The sequence below is a fragment of the Anopheles bellator genome, chromosome 1 (assembly GCF_943735745.2).
Source record: "Anopheles bellator chromosome 1, idAnoBellAS_SP24_06.2, whole genome shotgun sequence".
NCBI lineage: Eukaryota > Metazoa > Arthropoda > Insecta > Diptera > Culicidae > Anopheles > Anopheles bellator.
Genome location: NC_071285.1, coordinates 32,035,589 through 32,055,945, shown reverse-complemented (window position 1 = coordinate 32,055,945; position 20,357 = coordinate 32,035,589). Strand labels below are relative to the sequence as shown.

The window sequence follows — 20,357 nt, the reverse complement described above, 5'->3', positions numbered from 1 at the left end:
TGACATGTATGCATGTAGGCATATTGTTTCATTGTGGACTGTTGTCTAGGTTTGCATGGACAGGGACGTGACTTAGTTCTTAGCGAAGGTCGTATGTTCATTTTGATGCCGTTTAAAGGTTTCTCCATGTTTATCGATTCTTCAGTTTGCGCATTGTAGAATCACGTGTATTTCATACATTGCACCCCTATTTCACTAAAAGAAGAACAATTTTCTTTGATGAAATTTCAATTTATGGTAAGTTTTTCATACTTAATGAACGCTGCATTCTAGTGGTCTACAGTTGAAGCTAGAAATATACAAAACCTTCCGATGAAAGAAACCATACATTTCAAACATCACCAAGCTTACCGGTGAGAAATTATTCACTTAATGGTATTTTCATGTTCAACACCTTATCAGATCTTTGCTTGAATATGGTGTATTTGTCACCCGTTGCATAACGCTGCTGTCTTTTAACTCTGTTTTGGCTTGTGTTTTTTTCATGTCGCTCGTTTCGCCCATTACAAAACAACACTTCGTGTTCAAATTCAGGATTTGCCGTCCCTCAAACCAGTTAACTTGCTTTAGTAGAGTGGAACCATTTTAGTGATTCGAGAGTGAATTTCCCCCATCCGAATACATTTTCGCATCTCGTAAAATAAGATTGATTGACACAATACTAAATACTGGTCTTGCTACACTTTATGCGATTGGCTCGGTAGTAGAGCTCGATGCATATACGTATTCTGCGCCATGAATTTAATGTACAAGACCGGCTGTATTATGTAGCAACCGTATAATAATTCAATGTATCTATGATTTTTTGTATTTTAAGCTATATTTGGTGTGCGGCAACTGATGCGTGTAGTGTTGAGGGCAGTTTTCCCCTAGATTCAAGCGCAAGTCTTTCGGATTGGTTTAATTTCGTGAAAATAGTGCGTCCTGTTCAACCCGTCACTTGGCGTATACTCTTTCTCTTTCAACCACCATTCCTAGAACAAGAGACCCCTAGGTGAGCGAACGAAGGGTGCTGGCCAAGCTATAGGGACCCTTAACTAAATATTATGCGTCCGAGTGTAGATGGTTAGCCATTTTTTAACTGCAAGCCACATTAATAAAACGTAAAATACCTTTGTTTACAACCATTCACCCCGCGCCCAACAGCGTCAAGGCAGCTGCATTCAATGAATACATTTTGCCGTCATGTCAGTTAAAAAAATACCTTCTACCGGCAGCCATTTTGTGCCGACGCTAGATTTTAGTTTCATGCTTTAGGTTTCCATGTAATGCCGTCGCAAAGATGCGCGACTTTTGAAGCCATGCATAGAAAAAAAAAACATGAATAATATCTAAACGGTTGTGACCACAAACCAATTTATTTACTTATCAACTACTGAAGGTACTAAAGGTACTAAATTGTAAACTGAATCAATGATACCGATGCAATTATTTGCTAATAACTAAAAGTTTTTTCAAAATTTTTTTTGACTGTAGCGGTTTGCCATAAAATCCTATATTATGTAAATCAGCAAATGCTAATTGACTGATTAAGCTATTTTCCAAGAATTTGCACCTATTTTAAGTACTTTGAAGTCTACATGAACGCGCTTCGATATCTAGTTTAATACAACACACATATGACTTCTGTGGTCCGATACCGAGCGTTGCATGGAAACCTTAACGCCAACCTTCCCGTCGCCAGCCATTCGTGCAAACTTCTCATTACATCCATTTGCAAAGGGTAAGTGAGAGACCAGAAACACGAGCTGTGCGATGAGCAGCAGTAAGCAACTTGGTAGGTCCAAAACTTTTATCTCACTTCCTCTCTGTCGTTCTCGCTCTGTTTTTCGTTCCCTCTCCTTCTCTGGCGTTACTCCTTTTTACTCTCTTACCGCATAATGTTTTCCGTAGAAGCGTATTCATTACACTTTACCATGTCCATGCTAGTTGGATTGCGCGGATTAGTTTGCAATTGTAAAACAATACCTTTGCGATTATAGTAGCACTCAGACGAACCTGACTCCATGAGCACACAACATGACATGACTACAATTCGCACAATAACATCAAACAATTAAAGCACGACAAACTCGAGAGCGGCCGGGGATAATTGTCGTCATACACTTGTTCAACCGTCTTATACACGAAACCAAGCGTAACGTAACCTTTAATAAGGAACCCACGAAGGCAACACACATGCTATAACAAATTTAATATCTTAGCCAAATTCGTTGCAATAAAGTGGAGACGAACACGCTTTTTCAAATAATTATGCATCCAATTTCCAAGTTTTTGTGTGGTTGATTGGGAATTCGTTTTGCAAGAGAACCGTGTTTGCGCTAAATCAAAACTGTGCTTGGCTCGGATGCCGTATCATCGTTTTGATCTCTGCTACGAGGTACAGAACCCGAACTATGCATTTCAAAACTTGATTTATGTATGACAAGCTCATAAATTACCAGTGAAAAAGGCTACCGCAGTTTTACTGCTCAGCGAAGGTAGTAGAGTTACTTTTTTCCTTCAGAACAGCAGTAATAACATCAAGAATAAATCTAGAAAAGCTGCGGTTGAAACGAAACGATCGATAAAATTAATACCTTCATCGGGTTAACATTCGCCTCCGGTCGATAAACGTGGAACGTTATAGCTCGTAGGTAGGTAGGAGCGCTGCCGGTGATGATCATGTTGATGACGGAACCGACGAGATGATCATGACCGTGATCACCAAAGCCATTCTAAAATGGATGCTCCGCTCGCTCAGGGTGTGGTTAGCAATCAAAGTAAGCCTTTACGATGGTCGATCGGGGGTTTCGATCAGACGAGTCTAGCGTCACATTGTCATCAAGCACGTTGATACCAACGGGCATAAGGAAACAACCACAGATGTCTTAATAAAAAATGTCAAATAATAATTTTTCAACTTTCGATTGCTTGCTTGTGTGGCTTCATAATATGGCTCTCGAACATCCGTTTCTTTTCATTTGAAAAGCTTTGCTTAGACCAGAGCAAAAACCTGTTTGGTTATGCATAGGGAACAATTTCAAAATTTGCTAATCATAATTTTCCAAATTTATGATTGTTAGTAAACGTCTATCTTTATTTCTTCAGTATCAAAGTGTGTTCGGAAAAAATAAAAGAATGTTCAGCAAACTAATAAGTAATCGTAATAAAGATAACAGATTTATAAAATAAGATAAATTTTGTTCAAGAACCATCAACCTTACAGCAAAAATCATAGCAAATCAGAACAAACTATACCATTGCAAGTTCATCTCCTCTGTGCTCAAGTTTTGTGTCCGTCTGTTCGATCGCAACTACGTGAACGGAACAGAAAGAACACAACAAAGAATGAGCATACTTCAGTGTGTAGCTGTGTGCAGGGACGAGAGGATTTCTTTATTTTGTCATTTGACACTAACAACAGAAAAAGATTAATGGAAACAAGCGAGGGCCGAAGACCACCGGGGAATGAGATGATGCCAAGAGCCGTTTCTTCCCGTATCTCCCTTGGGAGTCATTTTTACGGCCCGTCACCTCTCGCTTCCAGATGGAGAGAGCACAGAGTAAGAAAATATCCTCGAAAGAGGCGGACGGATGTACGGAATGTCGCTAGGGTCCGTTCTTTACCTGGGGTTTAGGGCAAACAATAGATCGCAGCGCAGATTTCCGATTCACAAACGCGGCTCGTGAAGTAGCCTCCTAATCATATTAAGCGCCAAGATGGTGCTAATAAACACATTAAACCGGAACGACGGGAAACAGATTCTCCATAAATAGACAATAAACGGAATCGATACACCAAACACACATATGCTGCGACACGCTGCCTTCAGTATCTTGATGCTAAGTTTCCTTTGCCCTGCTGGGCCGAATCTTGTGGAACTCACAAGTCAACATCTGGAATCGCCATCGTCGAAGATCCGATTCAAGATAGCAGTTATGCGAAGTGCGAAGAAAATTCTTCGAGGGGTGCACAGCTAACCTGGTTCGTGCAGGAAACCAACGGTGACGACGATAATCATAATAATAATGTTGATGATGATGATGACGCCAGTGACAACAGCCTGGCCAACCTCCTCTCCAGGGATAAGCCAAGAGAGGTCAAATATGATTTTGATACCGCCCCTGCGATGATAGTGTACGGATGAAATATTGTGTTCCTTGGCGAGGCTTACCCGTTAGATGAAATATGGATGGGATGATGACCAATAGAAACTCGCACACTCCTGGCATGGACGTACGAAAATGGTGTTCCGGATGGCTATATGATGGCTGGGGTAACTACAGTCCGAATGCAATAAACCGTTTTTTTTATTCCAGACCATTTAATAGCCCTACCCAAGAGTCGGCCGTGATTTTCCAGGATTGATTTAGTTTTCAGTTTATTTCGAACCTCTTAAGTGCTCGGCGCTTATAGATCTCTTAAAAGTCTGCGAAAGAGCTGCAGATGTTTGTGGGACAATGAAACAAATGGCAAGTTTGACTCCATAAAATTTGATATTCTTTTAATGTTATTATTTATATTGCAAATATGAGAAAAGCTCACAGCCAGGCACACTTTATCGTTCCTTCGGCCTTTGTTTGTTCATCACTGTACTTATCTTTCGAGACAAGGTTGCATCGGGCGTAACGGAAAATCGAGCATACTTTTTGCGTCATCAGTGTAATCATTATATATGGTGCTTCTCTCTCTGTGTGGCATACATGATGCGCCTTTGCCACAGCATAATAAATGGTCGTTTCGTGTAACAGTATTCCACAAGGATTTACACGTAAGCTGTCGAAGGAAAACTGTCAGTATCTTCTTCTAGTGTTCCAATACTTCGAGTATATATGAGGGGGGCGATAGCTTCATATTAGCGAAGGTCAAACCGACCTTTTCCTACGTCGATTTCGATGAAGTGTGACATTAGTTTTCACGCTGACCGGTTTCCTATTACTTTCGGCTTTGTTTTGTTTTTGCGGTCGACTCACACACATATCCGAGTTCGAGTGTGGACCACAACAAGAATCGAAAGCTAGTCCTTTTTTTCGTGAGCGGCAGACTGCGGCTTTGCTAGGTTGTGTTTGATGACGACTTTAGCTAAGGATCGACACCGCAGGTCAATGGGGATTGGAAACACTATACCGCGCTGCAGTCATTTATTAAAACTCTCCGTCGGCGGCTAAAGCTGTTCGACCGTTCAAACTCGCGCAGAATATTGGGAAATGTCCTGTCCATGGGCCGCTTGTGCGGTGGGGTGGTGGTGTGCATCATCCCCCGGGGGTGTTATTCATCAATATTTATTAAGAAACCGATTTCCTACGCTTCCGCCACATCCAAGCCAGGGCGCGCCAAATAGGATAAACATCCTTCCTCTTTGGAAACAAAATAAACCCGGCCGTATACGACCGACCTCATTGGCACCGCGTGTGTCGATTTCAACCTTTCATTGAGTCGCCCTCAACCCCTCCAGCGGACGGGCACATTTTGGTTTGACTCTGTTTACTTAGGCAATGATGTGTGTTATTTCCTATGGGTTATAATCCTGAACTAACTTACAGTGGTTCCTTTTTTCATCTCATTTATCCGACATTCTCACGTACTCGTTTTCGTTCGCCCGTCCGTTTTGCCGTGAGCATCCGCCGTCTTGTGCACTTACTGCACACACTCGGCTGACACTTCCACCACGACGAACATTCGGATCCTAGAACGCGGACGACCGATTTGGCCTGTGTCAAAAAGGATAGATAGTTTTGTGGTTTTTCGCATTCTGTTGGTTTTACCTTCCAATTGTGTTCCCTGGGACCTTTCCTAGGACAACAAATCAGCCAGCACTCTTGGAAAGGATGCCTGACCTTCCTTCCTCTCCATTCATGCTAACTGTTCGGGAAGGGAAGTGAAAAACATGGCTCTAGTTTGTGATAGGCTCCTAATGTGATTATAATTCCTTTTCCCTGGAAACTGTCACAACACTTTTTATTTATGGTCGGTTACACGGTAGTGTTCCCTTTAACGCCCTGTGTGTCACTAAATGCTCATTTTTCTAATACTCTCCACCGCCACGCCAAGTTCACGTATGAATCGCTCTCTCGATCCCTATAACTTCGAATCGTGTCTTTCTATAAATATTAATACTTCCGGTGTGCAGAACAGCTCCGACGCCCGCCTGTTCACTGTCCTGTCCGCTGGGTCCGTCCGTAAATCGATTACGGGGTTCCGCCGTTCGGTTTCCTTCGCCCATCGGACACCTAGGTGGATTATTTGCAGTGCCTCCTGCGGGACCCGGTCAGCCTGCGTGTGTGTGTGTGTGGGAGCCTATACGTGAACTCCGCTTTGACACGATCACCCTCGATCGGAGGGTTTCTCGTGCAGCCGGCGTCGTCGTGCCTGAATAAATGAAATGTGTGCGGTCGGAATCGGAATTGCAAAAAAGGTGCAACGAATGCATCCGGCCGTGCGGTAGACATAATAAAAATGACAACGACCAAGGACAAAAGCGCCCCGCCAAACATTAAAAACCGAAAATGACCGACCGTTGACTGGCGTTCTGTTCCTACCCCAAGAGGAAACAAAAGCAACATTAAAGAGTTTTTTGTAGCTAGTCGTTGGGTCGTTCTCGAATAACACGCCCAGACGGTGGTTGAAAATTGCCGACACAGGAGCGAACAAGCTCGGCCCGTGTTCTTACCATTCAAGTGTCCATTCGTCACCGCATTGACTTTTGCACTGAGCTAAAACACACATAGGTCAAAGTGTTACGAACGACTCCACTAATGCAAATCGCTCACTCGGCCGCCCCAAACACACAAATCCAATAGAGCACATCGAAAGTCTCGCCTGAAGGCGCCAGAAGCAAAGAAGCTAAGCTGTGCTAAGTAATTGCGTAATAAATTCGACAACGGCCGGTGCCGGGGTTCGCAGCAACCCACCCAACAAACAGCAGCCAAAAGATCCGCGCGGCTCTTAGTAGGCCCTGGTCTGAAGGTGAATTGGAAATGGCACGAAACAACGGAGGCTTTGCGGTTTTCTTCGTATGCCTTACACACGGTTCTATCAAATGCGTGAGATATAGCAATCTGATGCGCGAAAGGTCAGTCGAGTATACAAAATGTTTTACAAATGAAACCATTGGCAGCATAAGCGTCCGTGTATAACCGGTTCCATGCACTTGCAATTAAGCTACGTCCATTGCGAGCATTCGAGTAAGAGCTTCTGTGGAAACCGTCGTGGCGTGTCAACACGCACAGTTCTATGGTCTAAGCGCCGTAGCAAAATGTAAGAAATGTAAGACAGAGCGCATCGAATCGAAGAACAAGCTCCACACACCGCCTGTTGATCCGTGCTTTCGAGAGTGTTAAGGTCACAAGGTAGGTTCATTACGCCCCACCAAAGGCAAGTAACAAAATTCACTAGTTTTATGGTGAATATGAATACAATATCACATTCCGGGCCCCGCCACACACATCCAACTGACCGACTTTGATCACTGATGGGTGCCCGACGATGATGTTGCTGATGATGATGATGATCGTGAGGTAATACCATAACAAGCGCTCGAATTTTACGCTCATCTAATCGCGCCTAATGCGCGGGCGCGTCTGACGTGAGGCCAGGGTCCAAGGAATGGCCACTGAAACGTACACATTAGGGGGGTGTGTGTGTGGGTGCCGCCGCTTCCCGCACCCTCCTCCTCCCCCGGGGGGGTTTGAGGCGCTGAGTTCTATGCGCGGCATAGAAGCGATAAGATAAGCTAATTCTGGAAACCTTTTAAGCTGCACAACAGTGCCACTGAATTGTCAATGAGCTCCGACTAAACAGCTCCGGGGGGTTGCGGCGGGTGGGGGGCGGGGGCGACACCACCCCCTCCGAATGTTGTGCGCAGCTGCTGCTGCTGCTGCTGGCGGCAGCATGAATTTGAAATAGTTCACTTGAAAGTCAATTAACACGTTGGAAGTAAAATGGCAGCAAATTTCTTGGCATTTTCCATCCTCTCCCTACACACAATTATGAAATTAGTACAAGCCCGCCGCCCCGCACGAACGCAAAGAATCGCATAGCACTTCACGTGACAGGCCGCCGCCGGGTAGGGAGCGGAGCGGAGGGGCCCCACGTCCCCCCCCTCGCGGTCTTGGGGGGGCTGGTCTCAACCGAGTTGCGCGTCGTTGCGAGTGCAAATGAGACATATTTCATTCGAACGATGTTCGCTCGGCTTGGTTCGGCTTCGCCACACCTCAATAGCGGTGGTGTGTGGACCCCGCCGCGCGGCCTCTGTGTGTATCTGGATTGGTTAAAATGGTGCAAATATGTGAGATACAGAGCGGATGATACTTCTCTCCCGTATCGCTCCTCTTCACGGACCTCCGCGCGCCGCACACGCCATCCATCATCAAGCGACCTCCACTCCTCTTCCTCCTCGGAAGGCAAAGGTGCCGTCCGTCCGTCCGTGTCCCGGGAGACGGCGGCGGGCAGTGAGGCGGAAAGAGTGATCTGTGTGTGGGAAACTGACTTTCTGCAACAACCAACCCCCCTCGGCAGGACCCGAGACCGCAGCCGGGCCCGAAGGCAAGAAAGAGAGAAAAAGGAAGGAACCCCGGGAGCAGCAACTGCACCGGCAGTGTGTGGGCATCATCAGCATAACGTATTGCATTAAGATATGCTTTTGACACGTTCACGTGAACCTCGCAAAAAACATGCGGCGGCGGCATTAGCGAAGGGGCCGCCGGAGAAAAGGGGAAGCTAAATAAAATAAAAGGGGCGGCCCACGATAACAATGTGTCAGCGAGCCCCTGCCTCTTCCCCGGGCCCAATCGAACCAAACGCACCGCCGGCCGGCCCCGGTTTCCTTGGAGAAAACTTTCTTCAAGAACACGATACGCCGGCGACAGAAAGTGATTGCTGACGGACCCGCCGCTTTGACATCGGCGCGGCCTGATGATGCTGCTGCTGCCGCCGCCGTGTAACCGTGAAATGATTGATCACCACAATGTAGGCACATAAAACACCATCCTTCAACGGGCCAACCGCACACCACCGATACACGCTTGTTTCGGGGCTTATCGGCACTAATAACGTGTGGACGCGAACTTTTTTCCCCTGCCATGCTCTCGTGTCCCTATACCTGGCGACCAGGTCCGGGCTCAGGGATCCGGGGCTGCGTGTAGCGCGCAACCAGAAGGAGTGCGTTTGCGTGAACCGGGTCCATTACCGGACATTACTTTGCGCACGGAACGCGTAACGGAAGCGCCAAAAAGCCTGCATTGGCTTCTTGTGGCCAGCAGCTGCCCTCGCATGACGGGCTCAGTGGGTAACACATGTAATAGGCGCTCGCGAAAAGTAGAACGACAAGTGCAAGTTCGTCTCGAGCACACACAAAAAAAAATACTTAGAAGCCCGCCACAAGAAGCTATGCTCCCGGGGGTGCGCCCCGTTTATTTGATTAGTGCCAGGGCCGCGCCGTCATTCTCTTCCATGCTACTGGACGTGCTCCGAGGGAATAAAGTCATCATATTAAGGCACAGGCCCTTATATACCACTGGCCAACCGCCGGTGGCTAGTGCTCCTAAAAACGGTACTTGCTGCTGCTTGCGGTAAGCGAAACAGCATTTTACGAGCAGCATATTACAATTCCATTCACCACCAGTCCCGCCGTTCGATTACTATTCTGGCCGGTTGTTCCCGGTCCGGACAGAAAAGGTATTCCTCCCCGCGTTTGTGACGGAAACCTTTTTGGCCACTCACTGTGTCCGGTGTGGCTGTTCCGTGTTTGGTCTAAAGACGTTTGGAACGAAAGGGCGGAAAGCGCGTTACCCGGTCGGGGTTTCCAAAACGACCTTTGCGAAGACACAAAACTCCGCGGTCAGTTGAAGGCAACCAGTGTGTCACAGACCGTCTTCGATGGATTTAACCTTGACGACCAAGCGTGGGGCCAAATACCCAGCCGTACGAGAAGTTTGAGCATATCAGGCAATCACGCCACGCCATCACTTCTTGGAATTTATTACTTTACATTCTTTGGCACTGTCTGTGTGTTGTAATATTAATTATATACAATAAAAGTGTTAATTAAGCAGCCCTGGCTGGCATGATCACGATCACGTATCGTACCCCACACGTACGAGTCTTCCTGGGCACTCCAAACAATTTGTACATAACTAGCGTACGTTTTGCTTTGCGGGCCCCCCCTGTTGACTAAGAGTGCATTATAAATTCTTCATTCAAGAAATGGCAAAACTCACACGTCAGCAATGTGAGAGAATCGCAGAATCGTTTCCTCCGCTCGTAACAAGAGCGCGATTCCAAGAGTTCCCGAGCCGAGACGCCTCTATCAGTGTCGTTGTTTTTTTTGCAGAAGACCGATTTAAATTGTGTACAAAAATCCAATTACGAATGCAAGCCGACGCGAGAGGGCGCATCGGCCAAGCGGAAAATAAATATCAACATTTTATAGCTGCGAGGTAGCAGTTTGCTCCCCCGGGGACGTTCCCGGTTGGTGTGCTAACACCCATGTAATGGCTGGCAGCTAAACCTTCAATTGGTCTGATTTGAGGTTAGCTTCTCCAGCCTGAACTAGGCAAAGCATACCACATGCTCTTTTTTTATTCGCCATCGGCTGGTGTCTTCGCGTTATGTTTTAGTTTCGGAGGTCTAATTTTCTCCTTCTCAGGCCGGCGGCGGTGTTCGCAGCAACATGGAACGGGACGCGGCGGCGAAACAGAGAGCGATAAATTTCGGTGCTAATTGCCCTTGACAAAAGTAACCGATGGCTGCGATCAACAACGGGCGGCCACGGGCGACAACTACACCCAGAGGGCAGCAGCGCGGCCGCGGATCAGCCGGCAAAAAGATGTTTCTCCTCCGTGTGGGGTGCGCGCGCCGCTGCCTACTTGGAGTCGAACAAACAAACGTCAAACGGAAAAACTCATCAATCTAAGGTTATCTCTCGCACCGGACCGGGGGAGTGTGGCAGGAGGGACTAGATACGTGCGTACGCACAAAGGAAACCTCAACCTGAGAGCGGTTGGCCGCGGGGCTGTCAAGATAGAATGAAGGAAACAAAAAAAGAAACATTCAAGGAGAGCAAAGAGATCGCCCAAAAAACAACGGCCCATCGATCGTGCCCCGCGGAACCCTCCAGCGACGAGCCTTTCTTCAGCTGCCAAATAGGTGACCAAATTACCACGTTTCGGTTTTCTTCGGATCCTTTTGCATTTCGGACCCGATGACAAAGGTGTAAATTGAAATCAACCATCTGTTTTCTCGATGTTGCGTCGTCGCATGATGTCGTGTAGCTGCTGCTGCTGGTGGAATTGGGTTCTCGTTCCCGCACGCTTCGGACCCTGAGCGCGCCATTTGCAGTCGTGTCTACTCCTCTGTTTCGTGTCTTCCAGTGTGCCTCGAGAAATGTCAAAAACTAACGAAAAAAAAAATCCTTTTGTTTTAAGGCGTGAGTATCGCGGCCCGCGGCACGGCCTTTGCAGCCCCGCAACGGCTCCTAGTCGGTGCGCCGACGACAGGCGGTCGTCGGTGTGCGACGCGTGAAGAATTATGAACCCCTTAAGCAATCAATTTGAAGAATCTGGATCGCCTTTCAGCAGCGGCGCGGCCGTCGCTTCCCGAAAAGAAGAAAATTCCAAACATACCCCCCCGAAAAGGTGATCAACGATATTTGATACATTTCTACCTTGGGCCGGCCCGGAGCGGCCGCGCTCGAGACCGGATTTTTAGAAATTTATGCGCTACTCCTTCACGCAGTTGCTTCGACAACGACAACCGCCGAAAGGCATGGGGGGGTTTTGGGGCCATCGGAAACTACACGCCGGTGCAGTGGACACCACACAGTTCCCAGGAACTGCGCGTCCGACAGGGACAGGGCGGGCGGCCGTAATGGTGCAAAATCACACCGATCCGTACTGAAAAAAAAATTTGTGTAAAGTTCATTCTAATGAACGCTAATGTGCGATACCGCACCGGGTTAAATAAATCTTTCCGTGGGGACGTGTCTTGGAATAAATTCTCAGCCCCATACGCTGCTCTCGATTTCAATTTCTGTGCACATAAACGTTGCCACATTGTGTTCGGTTTAAAATGATGGGGGTTCAAGATGACATCTCCGAACGTTCCGATTATCAGACGACATTATCAGAATTGCACTTCCTGTTTAAGGAATAAACGGGTACAATGCAACAAAAATATTCCACTTGTTAAATTTCATAATTATAAAGACAGACATTCAAAACGGTTTTCATTGTGTTGAGGTGCCAAAAAGTAGTAAGAAGCCGCATGGTTTCAAAATGGAGGGCCAGGCAGATGTGTACGGCTGCTCTTTTTCCAGCAACTGAGTATTAAAGATAACGCATGCGCAAAATGTCCGCACGCTGCTGCTTATCTACTCAAGGTGTTCGTATCGTATAGTATTACATCGTTATTGTATTGTAAATTTTATGTTTCACGGGTTACGGAGCACTGTCAGCGAAGCATGTCGTAATACACTGCAACGTTCTCAATTTGGCCGAATTATTTGGCCTCAACGATGAACTATAACTTCACCCTTGCACAATTGCTAAAATATCAATATTTCAAAACATTATAAAGAAGGCCAGAATAAATGTCAAACAGCTCACTTTTATCGTTGTTCGTACCACAGACCTAATTTGATCGCCATGAACCATTTTCAGGCCATGTTTTGTCTAAACAATCGGGTTGACCACAGCCTTGTTGGGGGCTGCGTATTTTTCCCTTCTTTTATTATTTTTTTTATTTTGCCGTCGAACTGGTGTTGGTAAAAAGTTTACCAGCCTACACTCTTAAAATGCCGATTGTTTGGTCTAGGTCGGAACGTGGTCGCCAAACTGTGGCAGTCAGTGAGCCTCGCAAATTATTGGCAACTACTTCTTAGGTGGGAAGGTGCGCAAAAAGTAAGACAAAATCGAAATGGGTCTCGTCCACTACTAAGGCGACGAAAAAATGCCAGGAAGGAAGTGCTGTCGGCTCAGGAAGTCGCGACTGGGTTGAGGAATTGATTTTCTGCTGAGGTGTCACTTGCTTCCATTTTTTGTCCCCAACTGACATTGAGTTTTTGCGACACATCATGGCGCAGTAGGACCCCGAGCAGTATTTTACGCCAGCAGATGAAAAAGATCGATTGTTTATGCTTAAAATCGAGTACACACGCGGAATGATGAGCTCTTCCGTTTTCAGTCATTAATGGCAATGTCCCTTTTGCTTAGCGCTGCCTATTCGTCCAACATTCGTCCTGCCACAATCATTTCATCCCTTTAACGACTTTCGTGGGTCTCCGTGAGGTGACTCCTTCACTTTCCGAGATTTCGGGTGTACATGGGCATGGGAACATGTAAAGCGCATGCAAAATTTTACTCTGCAAAGTGGCGCAGTGCGTGCTCTTCTTGCGAGTTGTCTTTCCCGGTGTTTCTCGTTCCGTCGCCAATGCGCTGCCGATTCTCTTTTTATTGCTTCAATATCGGTCGGGTTTCTCCCCCCACCGGGTGGCGCTACTTGTTTCGGTTTTTCTCTGTCTGTTTCAGCGACTTGTATGACTGCATTTTTTTCCCCCCCGTATCGAGCACGTATCGAGCCAGAGAGCGATTCCCCAGTCACCTTCATTGACTGGCCGTTTGTTTTCCCATTCATACTACGCCTTGTACAATTGAAATACATACACCGGAAATTATTTGGCAATTTATCGTAATTTATGAGTAATCAATTTTATTTCACTCCAGCCGCGCGATCGTTTCTGCGCCGTTATGGATTATTCGTGGCCAGCCACGGCCAGGCCAGTCCGGTGTGTTTTTGTCGTCGCTTGTTCTTCGTTCCGCAACGCTTTTCCCGCCGTAAATACCTTGTGTTATTTTCCTTTGTTTTACCATCTTTTATTGGCATGGCCCGGCCATACCCACCAGTTCCTGGCGTGTTGGCGGTGTCGTCTTTTTGTGTCTGTAAAGCTCGCCAGATCGGATGTGTGCTTCTGCTCGTTTTTGCCTCCGATAGTAGTATTTAATTTTATTGCACATCCTGCAAATATCGTTTCATTCAATGGCGGCACCACCATCGGCATTTTTTATTGCACTTGCCAAACGTTAGGTTGTGGGCACATAAAACATTGTTTGCAGTTTTTGGTTCGTTCGATTTTTTTGTTACCATTTCGAATTTTCCCATTTTTTCACAAATCTTATAGTTCGCTCGCTGCTGACGGTTTCGGTTTTCCAAGCCGACCCAATGTCCGGTGAATTACTATTCCGCGTCGCCGCCACTGTCGTATTTTTACTTCGTTGTCTATACTCACTATACCCATTACGAAGTGGAACATATCCGGTTTAATTTATTGTAAATTTTTTTGTTAAACATGTTTACACAGGGGCTCAATGGAGTGATTGTTTAGTACGCCCAGTGGAAAAGAGAATCAGGACCTTAAAATCGAACCGTAATTGCTAATAAGTAACAGAAACTAATTGGAGCTATTTTTGGGAAGTTTCCTAACCCAAAGAGGAGCTATGCAGATATAGAAGCGTTCAATTGAACGTTTGAGCATCCGGGCTTTGTTACGCACAATGCCATTGATTTTTGAAAGGTATTCAAAGCGGTGATGCGGAGCATGAATTAAGGTGAAAGGAAAACAACTCACTGTTGTCTCATGATCCACTGTGCTCGGGTCTTCTCTTCTTCACAAACACACAGCTACAGCAGTGGGTGATGGATGAAATTGCTCAATCGTCACAATTTCAAGCCAAAGTAGCAGTCCCATGGAAATGATACTTTTCGCAACATTTCCATTCGCAACCCGACTGGATACGCACCGAGCACTTCATCAAACGGCATAGCCACTGTCGACGGTAACAAGTGCGTCGCAGCGAAATTTTCAATGCCTTTTACATGATCGAGCCGATCGAGACTGTAATGATGATGATGATGTTACCGAGTCGAGTGTACCCATTAACATAAAATTTCGATACGTATCACAGTTCCCCATTACGAGGCTAATGGCCACTCTCTGGTGGGCCGCTACACAGTGCACTCGATGTCAATAGAAATCTTCAGCTTTGCGGGTAATTAAACTCAACTCCGGGCGCGTTAATAAAGCTGTACCAACTGAAGAGCGCGTTACGGCGAAGAGTAGTGTATACGTTGGCCAAGTTGAATCCCGAAGGGTTCTTTAAGCCCATTGTTTCGTGGCATGTATTTACTTTCATTTCCTGTGGAGCAGCTCGTCATCTTGACGGTCAAAATATTTCAACTGCCTCTCTTAACCATTGTGATCCAAATGTGTCTATCGCTCAATACGACGCTACCACCCTTCTGGACGCAAGGGTCCGTGCGATGGGGAATAACAAAAAACAATATGGCCTCTGTGAATCGAAGGCCGAAGAATACGCATTCCAGGCGCTTGAGAAAGTGAGTCCAAAAATTAAATTCACATCACTGCAACAGACGCGATACACAACACATTCGAGCCCAATTCGAAATGTTAAGTTTTTGTGGGCATCGTTTTTGTTTGCCTTTGCCTTGCTCTCACTTTGAGGCTTGAGTCCCAGAGAGTCAATCTGGGCACGGCCAAAAGAAGGCTTCACTTTGGAGGGTGAAAAACGAGCCAACCACCACCAGCAGCATCGGGAAGCTTCGAATCTCCAGTTGGTTTCACGACGCCCATTCACTATAGCTTCATTTTCTAGATCATTTAGAAACTCATCAGCGATAATGTATTAGTCGCTGTGTGCTGTACGCCTGAAAGCCTCAGCTTAAACGGGCTCATCCAGCCGTCAGTAGTTTGACGGCAACACTAGCAACTCTGGTCGCAACTCTGGTACCGAACACAGAAGAAGTACCGCCACCCGTCACATCACTCCTCGGTGACCGTAGAATGAGTCGTGAAAAGTGGATGATGAAAGCATCCGCAAGCATTGCTAGACAAATTGTGGGTGGGTTTCGAAATGATCAAGTTGCTCCGGCGGCCGTTCCTCACCATCTTCGAGAGCCGAGGAATGGGATTGCTTCCTACAAGTATGCTCATCGAATGCCACCACATCGCTTTGCTTCGTGGATCATAAATTTAGTTATCATAATATACGTCAAGTTAAGTTAAACGAAAACCTTTTGAAAGGGATCTGAAGATGGCAGAGCTCGGGCGCTTGCGTTGGAGCAGATCTGTTTTTAGGGCTGGGGAACTCGATACGACGAAAGAAGCATTGACGGGACGGCATCCGGGGCAGATCTAAAACAAACATTAAAGTGACGAGCGAAGCGATGGGTTGCGTTTTATTACGGACTGCTTCGAATTGTTCCAGTCGAAATCAATTACTTTACGCCGCCGCCGCCCCTTTAAATTAGGCACACTCGCCCGCCGTCATCAATATGTCGATTGTAATCATTGTGTGAAAACTCAGCATTGGGTACAACACACTGTGTTGTCAACGCCAGTGCTTCACACTCGAGCGAAGGTCTGGTGTTTAACGTTGCGTCGTTTTCCTTTGGAACTGCCGAATGTCAATCCACATTTTGACCACAAGCAGCGCCATAAAACAGTGACCCACCTACTACCGGGGTCCTGACCGTACGATTCATTGTAATTAAACGGATCGGTTACAAATGATCCCTTTTACCAAAAGGCTCGTAAAATAAAAATTAAGTTCTGCCGTACTGAAGATTACAACGTGATTTGGGTTCACAACCAGTGTGTACTTAAAGTTTGATCGTATCCAATACCCATAACTAAGAACTGAAAGTCGTATGTTGAAAGGTAAAAATTTTTCATTCACAGAAAAGTGACATCATAACACCGTTTCACTGCCTCGCGTACTACCCAGCTCGTTTGATTACAAAAAAAGCACACAACGCACAACGTGCATTGAGTGAACGCAACAATTTCTGGCTCATTGATGGGAAATTAAATGGTCGTACATTTCCATTGACAGCACTTTTGGCGACCCAGCGGAACAGTAGTTTGTAGAAAAACACGGTTGTGTTCCCATTCATTCCGTTCTAACGAATGGCTCCGGTTCCGTGGAATCGGAACTGTTCGTTCGATAGTGATCGATACTCCGAAATATTGCACGCTAGGGAAGCAATTACTAGCAATCACACGTCGCTGCTGACCACTTTATGAGCAGGAAGTTGCTGTAAGTTCCATCACCCGACGACCATCGGCTAGAGTGTTCTTGTTAACTATTGCTTTGGTGAGTGGCTTTGTTACTCTGTTAGTCACTACTCATCGTTTTACTTGCGACGCACGGGTGTTGCGTCTTTGCCAACCAAAACTAAGATCATGTTACGGACCGCGATTTTCTTGGGTAATTTTCGCCATGTCCGTTCGTTTGTGAACCAGCGTTCGCACGCCTGCAACCAGAAACTCTTCCACGGCGAAGCGCATTACCAACGGTGCGGTGAGAAGTGTGTTGTTGGTTCAGCGTTTCAACGAATCGTATCTGCGCCCGAAGACACAACTCTCAGGCCCCGCGCGGCTGCCAGCAGCGGCTCGTTCGTTCTTCAAACTAATAATGTTGATAATTATGCAAAATGTAGAACATAGCTCTTTCCCCCACGCGCTGCGCCGAAGTGCTAAGGACCGCGCGCTGTAGGATGATATAAATCTACCTACCGTTAGAAACCACCGGCGTCGAATTGGCCCCAGAGCCCGACGACACAAGGCAGCGTGACATGTAATTGGGCGGGAAGGTGTTTTCGAAACGGTCCTTCTAATTCTGCAAACGATGTCGCCTTTGCCAGCGCTATTTATTTTGGTTTCATGTTCCGCTGAGACCATCCACGTCTCAGATGAATCTTATGAAAACTACGAAAACAAGTGTACCACTTGTAAAATGTGAAAAGTTAGACGACCCTTGGCTCGGTAGACGGCCTCTGCCATCAACAACCTCCCAGCACAACACTGCAGCATACTTTTTCTGCCATGTTGAACTGTGAACTTAAGTCCATAGATCCTTGCGAAAAGAATGGCTTACTTGGGCCTCATTTGATTAATATCCCTCATGGGTGATGTTTTGAAGAAAACTTCGCTCCCTTGAGAGGCTCCGAAGTATACGATATGCCCCCGTTGTTTTGGGAACTGCTTTTTATTTAGTTGACTTACACATTTTAATCAAAACTGTAATTAAGCTTTTAATTAAACTTTAGACTTTGATTATACTTTCAGTGCTAACGTGCAACATTTTCGAAAGAACGATGAGCAAAACGTGATGGTAAATAATCCACAAAACATGTACGCGAAGTCGTTGATTCTTTCAGGTTTTGTTACCTATTGTAATTATAAAATACAGTGTGGAAATGAAATAAGAACTTTGTGTAGAAACCCAATTTTTCTGCGATGTTCTGATGGAGAACAGACTATAATAAGTTATAATCACACCACCATTAAAGTCAATTTTTGTGAAAGTATAAACAATGACTTGTATAAAACATGAATGAAAAGTATTTTTAAAAGTATTTTCGCAAAATTATTCATACACATGCTTCAGGCTCACCCAGCTGCAATCAAATTGAATTCAGGAATGTGAATCTTTGTAATCATTCAAAGATTTCCTTCAATTACACATTTTATTCAAAACGCTGGAGCAGAACTACGCCGGAAGGACGGGAAGCGCATTCAGAATCTGGATGTTAAAATTCTGGTCACGTTTTAGTGAAATGCTGACGGCCTGGTTTCATCACTGGCGATGGTATGCCGAAAAACTTTTCATCACATTGATCCGACGAAAAGGCCCTCATTCGACAGATGACTTGTACACACTGGTTCAATGGACGTGATAGAGTATGTGAGTAAATTCACTGCTTTTCTTGGCATTTTGCAATTTCATCAACTGCACACCAAAATGCAAACCTTTCCGAACCACGGTTCAATTCGTCCCTTTTTTCCGTCGCAAGAACAGGAACCCTTGAATGTATCGATCGATTTTTTGTTTCTCCAAGGCTCCAACACGGGGCGTCAAAATGTTCTTGAATGATTTCTAAAACACATACGCACGTAATATGGAAAAATCTCCTCGCATCACATAAGCACGCACACATGTAAAAACGGTGGGCCGGGTGAGACATGTTTTCCTGGTGGTGTTAGAGGTTCAAAGAAATCAATACTTTTCAGTGGCGCTTTTTTATTCTGCGTAGAAGAAAACATACTGTCGCAGGCACAGGGTGACGAGCGAAGACAGAACTTCCGGTTTCCCCGTTAATCGCGCATCTCAATGACACAAACTCAACAGCACAAGAGGCTTTCTAGCGCACAATGTTCGCTATTGTTCCATAGTGCCAAACCCCGTCGTAAGTTCCGTGTGCCTCTCACGTGAACTCGGCGCAGCATATTCCGTTACAGAGATCGATCTCTGCGCAATAGTCGGTGGGCTGGCTCTTTCGAGTGAGTTGTTTTGTACTTTGTACATACTTCTAAGGAGCCCATGATCAGTAGTTGGTTTGTGAAGCCACTTACCTGAGCGGAAGGCGAGCCTCGAAAGGGGAAATGTGACATGGTTTTCTCTTCGCCTGCTTCTGCAATGCTGCTAGAAACTCGTTCGCTTATCACTGTCTCAATCATTCACTTGTCTGGATTGTTTTACAAGATTTTCGTATTTTACAATTCCGTGTTCTCGCAGGCGATCACAACCGCTGATTGGCGACTTTAACACGGACACAGCACTGACTGACTTTCCATGATTTGCCCTCTATTTCCGCTTCTCGTCGTACGACCATTTCTTAGCCTCCGCACCGAATCCACTATCAATGGTGGCAAACATTTTTCGGTTTCTCGGCCAGATGCGCAAGTCTCACCAAAGTGCCGATCCGGTGTCGAACGTAAGGGCGAAATCCGTCATCACCACACGTCATTCGAAACAAGGGCGCACTTTTATTGTTGGTATATCGTTGAATTTACACAAACCAGCACTGATTTTCGGATATATTTTTTCCACACCTTTTGTTTTCTATCATTTACCGCACCGATTGCTGCCAGGTTGCCGCCGAAACAAGATCGTAGTACTTTCCGGTTAAACCGTTAAATTTACGTTTCACAATATTGGAAGAACGCTCGCTCTTCGAACCAAAATTGGGGCTAGGTCTTTCCCGAGAGAAACTGAAAGCAGTGGTTCTGAAAGTTCTTCGATGGAAACTGTTGGCAAAGCCGTACGGAATTTTGTCGAAACGGTCCACAATATTTGGGCCATCGACGGGAGATCGCCGGGAGTGTGGTTGCTTCAATTCATTCGCGGTGCGCGGCGCAGTTTCACTGGGTGACAGTTCCTCTGATCGGCGTGCAATAGTTGCGTGAACGACGCGTGGCCATGGCTCCCCGAAATACGGCCGGGTTAGTTCGGATAGCACGCCACGAGCTGGCACACGGGCACACACAGAACACACGGCCGTGACACGTCACACGTCTTCG

At 46.2% G+C, this 20,357-nt stretch overlaps 1 protein-coding gene across 1 annotated transcript in view; it reads right to left on the bottom strand.

Annotated features, from left to right (window-relative positions):
* Positions 1 to 19,822, bottom strand: part of LOC131216065 (homeobox protein araucan) — a 45,833-nt gene extending 26,011 nt beyond the window's left edge. Inside the window, exon 1 of the mRNA XM_058210463.1 lies at positions 19,410 to 19,822. Within this exon, the coding sequence (XP_058066446.1) occupies positions 19,410 to 19,514 (105 nt within the window). The 5' untranslated portion in view covers positions 19,515 to 19,822. The remainder of the gene's footprint in view (positions 1 to 19,409) is intronic.
* Between the last annotated feature and the right edge of the window lie 535 nt (positions 19,823 to 20,357).